An 8,948-nucleotide genomic window follows, 5' to 3' on the forward strand; every position below is an offset into this window, starting at 1 on the left:
AGGCATTCTGCACTGCCCTCCTCCCTGCATGGTGGTCATCTGTGGCAATTTGACATGGCACAGAGTGCTGAGAGGAGGCCAGCAGAACTTGATGAAAGGCTAGGAAAGAGCAGAAAAGCTTACAACCCAGCTCCTTCCAGTGCACGAACCTGAGAAGAGAAAGACTATAATCAGGATTAAAATGTCCCAAGCACTTACTGTGTGCCAAGTTCTGTTCTGATCCCTGTTAACTCATTTATCCTTACAAAAAACCCATCAGGTGAGTGTTACGAGCCCTACTTTGTCCATGAGCAAATCCAAACACAGATCATAAACTTCATTCCCTAAGTTGTTTACAGAGGAGGAGCCAGGATTTGAATCCAGGGAGCCTGGGAGCAAAGCCTGAATGACAGGTGCTCATAGTGAACAGCTCCTGGGGTGTCAGCCCATAAGCTGAGGTTGCAGTGCATGAGTCTAGATGGGAAAGGCATCATTTGGGTAGATTTGGGCCAGGTGGGCCCTAAGGACATGGTACCAGCCCACATCCCTTGCCCTGAGCGCTGCCACAGTTGAGAGCCGGCCTTCTTCAGGCCAGTCAGTCCCCATGCCACATCGAAGTTCCACCTGCAGAAGAAGTCCAGGCCAGCACTCCCTGGGTGGATGGGGAACCTTAGGAGGGAAGAAACTAAAGTGCCCGTTCTTGCCCCTTTCTTGACAGCACTTATCTGCGGGACTCCAGCTTCGCCTCCAGGCCATCCAGAACAACGTGAACCACCACAGCCTCAGGACGCTGCCGGGCTCCGCCCAGAGCAGTGCCGGCCTGGCCGCGCTGCGTAAGTGGCTGCAGTGCACCCAGTTCAAAATGGCGCAGGTGGAGATCCAGTCCTCAGAAGCAGCCTCTCAATTTTATCCTCTATGAGCGGACTCCACGGCTCTCAGTGTCAACACTCTGGTTTAGCAATAATGGGTTTCAAAACAAAACAATTCGATCCAAGCAGGTTGGGGAACATATTGGTACTGTACATTCTCTTTCTAGTTTAGTAAAAAGACGTGCAAAGGCCGGAGAGGGCCACAATGACGCTTTCTTGCTACACATTTCTGATGACTCCTTGGGCTATCTGATTAAGTGTTTCCTTACATTATTTTTTAAAAAACCAAATCATTTTTCTTTAACTAACTTCTATTTTTTTTAAGAAAAAAAAAAAATATAGACTGGTGGGTACTCACAGAAAAGTTGTATAAGTCCCCCTGTTGCTATTTTTGATGATAGAGAATAAATAGGGTTTTTGAAACCTTTGTAGTGTTTTTTCTTAAAATCCACTCTTGGCAATGCAATAAAAAAAAAAAAAAAAAACAAAACAAAACCGTCACCATAAGCCAGTGACACTTGACTGAAGCTTTTTTGTCATTATCCTGGGAAAAGTGGCAGCTTGCAAGGACCATTACAAAGTGCACTTAGAAATTAGGTGGTTAACCTGTGCCAATTGTTTTCTTTGTTTTCTAATGTCATTTTCCAGGACTGTCCAGTACGTTTTGATTATTTTTAAAACTAGGTTTTTCAGCTCATTCGTTCTAGGCTGTACTTTCTTGTATGCTTTATGACGACCACTTTAGTTTTGTGAGTAATAAATTTTATTCTTTTGTTAATACTTGTATACAATTCAATTTAAAACTGTAGACTGCATCCTGGACCATACGACTCCCCACGCTGGCACAGAACACTGCACCTGGAGCTACATTTCATAAATCAGAATTTTAATAGTGTAAGAGCACCAAGATTTATTAGCACTGATACTTAGCGTCTGACTGTGCATTTACAAATGATATTTCTCTTCTCTATCCCTGTAATGCACTGACTAAAAGAAGACTTAATACACATTTAAGCTGTATATTGACATGCTATTAAATGCATTTTTTATTATCTTTGTGAGCCTGGGGTTTTTTAAAATCAGTTTATAGAGCTAGGGTTTAGTTCCTGACAACCATTTCTTCTAAACTTTTAAAATGTATAACTTCTCTTAACAGTAAGTACAATTTTAAGAGGAGAAGGCTTTCTTTAACATCATTTGGTGAGAGGAATACCCAATTTATTTGAAGTCCCTTCTCTTTGAGGAACTTTGAGGGCTTGAAACTTTTTTTTTTACACTGGTTATGAAGAAGTTTCTCTTTTCTTCTGGGAAGTCTGATGTCTTAATGCTTCTCAGCAGGAAACAAGTCCTCAAATATTTAAGTATTTTGCAGGAGTTCTGGAAAGATAGGGTATTAGATCTCCATTCTTATGAAAACTTATGGGGAACAAATAGGCCCCTAGAATAAGTGTATAGAAATGATTATTCTTCATATTTTGCTAACGAACTCTTGGAAAAGGCCTTTTCTCTGTCCCAGTCGTGCTTGGTTATGCTTCTGTGCACATTATGTCTTGTATTATGAAAAGCCGTGCATGTACTTATCTTATGTGTAAACTGTGACAGCTTTGAGGATGTGTCCTGTCTAAATCCCTAGGGTTTGGCATGTAGTAAGTATTTAATTAATGTCTAGTGAATTGAATGGATTTGATTAAGCAGCAGGTCTTTCTTGAGCTACCCAGTGGGCTCAGCAAGGGCTAAATTGTGATTTTCTAATTTTTATGCAAGGATTCCTAGAGGGGGTTACAGAAACAGGCCAGAGCAGGAGGCCCTGGCTGCTTTCCCTGGGGTTTAACTAACTTCCTATCTGGGCTCAGCTGTAGACCCAGCTCTTTAGCAGTCCTGAGCCCATGCTGCCACAGGCAGCCAGGATCTTGGTGGCCCAGTCCTCCCAGAGTCATCCATGGCTACTTCTCCAACTCCATTTCCTTGAGTGAACTGCCTCGATTTCCCTTATATTCGCACCCTGCTACGAGGGCTGGGGATGACTCCTTAACTCAGCCCTCTTAACTGGGTCCCTCTATACTTCCTGCTCTCCAGACCTATTTCCTTCACACCAGTTAAAACCTGGTGACTTGGTCCCACTTTGGCAGGTCTCCTTCCTTGCCCCTTAGAACCGTGTGACTGACCCGAATACTGTCTCTGCTGGGACCCTGCCGCTTCTCCGGCTGATAGAGACCAGCAAGTTTCTCTGGCTTACACTCCCTCCTTCCCACTTCATTACCCAGAATCCCCATCTTTTTTTGTTATGTCCTTCTTGTTAATCTCTCCAGCAAGTGGGGCTCAGGTACTTGGAAGAAAAAAGCCAGGAAAAGAAAGGACAGATGGAAGTTTAGCAGGATTGGGTCCTTACAAGGAGAAGGAGAAGCCATTCACCTCGGTCAGGAGTCAGACAACTACAGCCCACACCTGTTTTTGTAAAAAATCTAATGAAACACAACCACACCAGCCATTTGCATATTGTCTATGGCTGTGTTTGTGCTAGTACAACAGCAGAACTGAAGGATCGTGACAGAGACTGTATGGTCCTGAAAGCCTAAAATATTTACCATCTGACCCCTTTACAGAAAGTCTCCTGATCCCTGGCCTAGGTGAATGCCACCGAGGAGCACTGAGTTGAACCCTTGCATGGGCGTATTTTCCCTAAAGCCTCAGGGTTTTTGAAATTATATTATTAGTGTTTCCTCATCTGTGAAATGTGGACAATGACACATTCTACCTCATGGGGTTGTTGAGATGATGAAATAAAAGGATGCAAGGAGAGAGCTTAGAGTGATGCCTGGCACGTGGTAAGCACTCAATGAAAAGTTATGTGTTATTGTTTTTTGTTCTCATGTTAAAGCCTGGAGAAGTAAGCTTACTTGTCCAAGGTCTTACTGCTAGTAAGAGGCAGAACTAGAACTTGACCCCAGGTTGCCAGACCCCAAGGATTGTGCTCTCAACCACTGCCCATATTGAGTCCTGTGACCCCACACTCCAGCCCAGGGTGATGCCTCTGACAGCAGCACAGACGTCAGAGAGACTCCAATCCCAATTTGGCCAGTGCTGAATATTGGCTTGGAGAAGGGCTGGAAGTCGATTGTTTCCCTTCCCTCACTGAATCCTACTCATTCCAAAGTGTGAGCAGCACACTCTGAGATTCCCAAGGGTGGAATGGGCCAACATCTGCAAATGCATAGATTCTGTGATTGTTTGCCATGGGCATGCCTCTTACTAGTTGGGTGACCTTGGACGAGTTACTAAGCCTCTCTGGACCTCTGTTTTGCTTTATTTGTAAAATGGAGCCGTCTACCATGGAAAGTGCAAATGAACGGAGGACTGAGGTGGTGGTTGGGAGACTGTGCCAAACTCTATGGACCTCCAAGAAGACCTGTGCCACCTTATGAAGACCACACAAGGGGACAGCTCACAGCTGCAGGCTCATTTGGGTTTTCCTTCAGCCCGTCCCTCAGAATCTAGACCTACAAGACCCACAGGAGCTGAAATGCACCCATTAACCAAGGATGCCCAGTCTTCATTGTATACCATCTTTACAAGCGTGTTGTTCTGCCTGCAATGGGATATTTTCAGCAACTCTCTTCCCCAAGAGTCTCATCTGAGGCCAAGGGATAGCAGCATCTTCGTCTTCATTTCCAAGCAACAACAGGCCAATCAGATTGGATTGGCCTGGAGAAGATGTGTTATGCACCAGACTCTTTCGTGAGCTTGGACTCAAGGGCTTCTGGCATTAATTGGACAATGTAGATCATTTAATATACCTCTTTAATAGAATTAATGTGCAAATATGTATTTGGGGCATATTGGGTGTTTTAACAGTAATGATCTTAAGGAGCATGAAGGGAGCAATTGGAACACAGTGAAATAGAACCAAGCTAGAAGGCAATGGCACCCCACTCCAGTACTCTTGCCTGGAAATCCCATGGATGGAGGAGCCTGGTAGGCTGCAGTCCATGGGGTCGCAAAGAGTCAGACATGACTGAGAGACTTCCCTTTCACTTTTCACTTTCATGCATTGGAGAAGGAAATGGCAACTCACTCCAGTGTTCTTGCCTGGAGAATCCCAGGGATGGGGGAGCCTGGTGGGCTGCCGTCTATGGGGTCACACAGAGTCGGACACGACTGAAGTGACTTAGCAGTAGCAGTAGTATGTTTTTATGAGAGTTGAACCTTTTGGGAGAAAAAGGGTTACTAGAAAGAGGCTGGTCAGTCAGTTCCTTTCACTGACAGCAGTGAGCCTCTTGTGAAGGGAATTCCAGAGAAACCACAAAAGTTACCATTTATTGAGCATCAGCTAGGTCCTAAGCACTTCACATACATTATCTTTACTCCTCTTAGCCCTTTCCTCCCCATGAGATAGGTGTTATTATTATTCCCAGTTTGCAGGTAAGGCAGTGGAGGCCCAGAAGTTAAATAACTCACCCAAGTCATGCTACATACACACTGCATACATCAAGTCACACTACTGCAGCTGGCAGCAGTCGCGTAAGGACCAAAATGCCATCTGACTTCAAGTCAGAACTTCATTCAGTAAATGTTTCCTCTTTCCCCCTCCCTGCCCTACCCCCTTTTTATGGTTCTGGGCTCTTGGCTAAAATGTGCCAAGAGCATGGGGAATACAAATCTGAGGGCTTTTTCTGAGGCAGCTCAGTCTTGTTAGTGTCTCTGTTTATTATTAATCATCTATAATAAATTTCTATCAAGCCCGTGTCACTTCATCTGACAAGGCATTTTCTCCTTGGGAATTCATTTGAAAGAATTGCAGCTCACAAATTAAGTCACAGTTTCCCACTTAATAAAATAGTTTTATGACAATAAAATTTTATGAATTACAGACTGTGATGATTAGATTAGGGGTCTATTAAGCATTTACTTAGCCCTATGGAGACGTGCCCTTAATTCAAATAATCATAGGGACCCTCTGTGAGGGCTTACTACATGTTAGGCACTTTAGATACAGTAATCTCATTTAGTCTTCTCAACAATGGCGTAAGGCAGGCACTTCTATTATTACATATTACAGACGAGGAAATTGAGGTCTGGAAAGACAATATTTGTGGGAGTCACTCAGTAAAAGGGAGAGCAAAATTTGAATCCAGATATATTTGCCTCCAAAAACGTGGCTCTTTCTACTACGTAATCCTGGTAGGTAAGTGATAGGTAGACCCTTTGCTATTCGCCAAGTTAACCTAGAACTATATAGACCAGAATTCCCCAGCCTGCTGGTTAAACTTGGCCCACAGCAGATTTTCCTCGATGAGCTTGAACTTGCATTTCTTCTTTTGGTTTGAACACTTCGAATAGAGCACGCAGGCTTTGCTTTTGTACCTTTCCCACTGCGGACCTCTGCCTCCCAAGCAGGAAGCCTCTCAGCCAAAACCCTGTAGCCTCTGGCTTGGGGCATCACTCATTCATCTGCTCCCCCCTGCAGGCCTGTGAGTTGCCTAGACCCTCTCATTTCGTGGGGGTGGGATTGTCACAGAGTCACTCAGCAAGGCAGTGGCCAAGCAGGACTTGAGGCCATGCTTTTAGCCCCTCAGGGGCCCTACCTCTCCCTAGCATCAGTGCCCCCATCTACATAACTATGGCCTGCCACCCTGCCTCTACACACCCCAGCCCGTCAGTTCGACCTCATTTCAGGTCAGGGCTGGTCTCTCCAAGGTGAGTCCCCTGGCAGCAGCTCATCTCTGAAGGGTGCACGGGACATTGGCGGAAGGCACGGATTTGGTGGAACAAAGAACTGGCTTTTTCATCATGCAGTCCAGACAGGCCCCCACCCGCAGGCCAGTGGAGAGGGAGCCTCCTGGGGCTGCCTGGCAGACGCCCTGATTTCCGCTCCTTTAAGTGGCCACTTGGAAAAGAAAGGAACCAGCAAGTAATCAGGCGTGAAGGACAGAAACCCTCCAGGTGAGGACAATCCCGCTGCTCAGGTGGAGGTGCAGTGGGGGTGGTGGAGGGGGGAGGGCTCCAAAGAGGCGGATCGGGCCAAGTTCAGACCGCAGGGTGTGTGCCCAGAGCTTTCAGCTCAGAGAGCTCACTGCTGCGGGGCTAAGGGCTGGGAGCGGATGGCGAGGAACACAGGCTCTGCAGCCAGGTCAGTCAGGGACGTTCCGGACCACTGGCTCTCTGACCACCAGCGTGTCACTCCATCTTGCTAAGACTCCATTTCATCAGCTCAAAATGCAGATGGTAATGATGTCTGTCAAGTACTTAGTACAGAGAGGGAACCATAGAACAGGAAGTGCTAAACTTAAAGGCCAGGCTCCTAGGAATGCCAGGCTCTGGGCTAGGCAGCTGACACTCAGGCAGCCATTTCTTCTTCCAACTGCAATGTTGTGTGACAGCTGGTGTTTTGCTGAAATGAAATCACAGCTTGCAATGGGCATTTGGCTCCATCTTTGGGATGCGGCATTCCTACGCTGCTGGGTTGCATGTATGACTCAAGGCTTCCCACATTTCTCTGTCTGAATGAGCAACTGGGAAATCCTCGCCCAGATGGTGCATTGCCTCATCATTTGTGTGAACACATCCTTGTGTTTGTCAGGGGGATAATATTTTGAAAATAATAAATGGATATGTCTTTTGTTCTTCTCCAGGAAACCATGTTCCCAGCCTAGCTCCGGGGCTGGCATGGGGTGGGAGGAGGTTCAGACCACACAGCTTGAGGGAACGAAGAGTCTGCCTTTTCTGGACCCTAGTGGACTGTTGGCTGAAGGCAAAGGGAGACAGATGTAAGGCAGGGCTGAGAGGCCAGCTGGGCATGTCTGCAGCTTCCCTCTTTGGGGTGAGAATGGTACGCCCAGATGGAAATGTACCAGGGAGCCCATGACATGGTGGCTCACAGCCTCCAGGAGAAGAGCCTGCAGCCCTGGGGTGGGGAGGGGCTGTGAATAGAAGCCTGCACCCCATCTCCAGCAGCCTCTCCTGGCTTGCCTAGGAGTGCAGATTCCAGAGTTCTGGTGGCTAGGCTGAGAGAGCAGGAAGATGGGCAGAGCTGTGGTTGGGAGAAGGAACCTGCTGCAGCGTGGACAGTGGCAGTGGAAGGCGTGGCCAGCCTCAGAGACCGGAAGGGCCCAGGCAGAGCCCTGTAGTCACCTCTCCTGGAAGCAACCTGGGCCGGCCACGAGACCTGCCAGGACCCCAAAGATACCACGTGGTCTGAACCTGACTCTACCTGCACCAGAGAGCACAGACCCCCACTCAGAACCCACCTGGGTGCCTCCTGGAGGGGACCAGGCCTGAGGAGACAGTTCTCAGTCTGAGTACCTACACCAAAGAGACGGAGTCATCCAAAAGAGACCAGTTACACTGGAGGAGGCCCAAACACCAACAGTTTGCAAATTCAGGTTTTCCTATTCCCTCAATTGCTCCCCTCCATATTCAATGAGGTGGGGTCTCTGAACAGTTATGTGGAATAAAATGCTATATTCTCTTCTTGATGCTACGTGTTCAGTGTTAAATGTGTAACCCGTAATTAAATAATCAATTAATTAATTCTACAAATATTTCTGGTGCCAATCACTTCGGGAGTCTGGAGATTTGACAATGACTAAGACCCTAAAGGGCTTCCCTGGTGGCTCAGCTGGTAAAGAATCTGCCTGCAGTGCGGAAGACCTGGGTTCAACCTCTGGGTTGGGAAGATCCCCTGGAGAAGGGAAAGGCTACCCATTCCAGTAGTCTGGCCTAGAGAATTCCATGGACTGTATAGTCCATGGGGTCGCAAAGAGTCAAACATGACTGAGCGACTTTCATTTCCACTTTTCCACTTTAACTTTCAAGACCCAAAAGTAGAGTAGGCCCCTGTCCTCACACACCTTACTTTATATGGGAGAGGAATGACAGGAGATGCATACACTTATCAACAAGTGTCCTTAGCTGGTAACAAAAGTGAAAGTGAGAATCTCTCAGTTGTGTTCAACTCTTTGCAACCCCATGGACTATACAGTCCATGGAATTCTCCAGGCCACAATCCTGGAGTGGTTAGCCGGTCCCTTCTCCAGGGGATCTTCCCAATCCAGGGATTGAACCCAGGTCTCCTGTATTGTTGGTGGATTCTTTACCAACTGA

General features: G+C 46.9%; 1 protein-coding gene across 9 annotated transcripts in view; it reads left to right on the top strand.

The window, feature by feature from the left end:
* Positions 1 to 8,320, top strand: part of UNC79 (unc-79 homolog, NALCN channel complex subunit) — a 283,506-nt gene extending 275,186 nt beyond the window's left edge. For all 9 annotated transcript variants that reach the window (XM_061395152.1, XM_061395155.1, XM_061395153.1 and 6 more), the window contains one exon: positions 698 to 8,320. In XM_061395152.1, the coding sequence (XP_061251136.1) occupies positions 698 to 898 (201 nt within the window). In that variant the 3' untranslated portion in view covers positions 899 to 8,320. The remainder of the gene's footprint in view (positions 1 to 697) is intronic.
* The last annotated feature ends 628 nt before the right edge of the window (positions 8,321 to 8,948 follow it).

This window comes from Bos javanicus, chromosome 21 (assembly GCF_032452875.1).
Source record: "Bos javanicus breed banteng chromosome 21, ARS-OSU_banteng_1.0, whole genome shotgun sequence".
Lineage (NCBI taxonomy): Eukaryota > Metazoa > Chordata > Mammalia > Artiodactyla > Bovidae > Bos > Bos javanicus.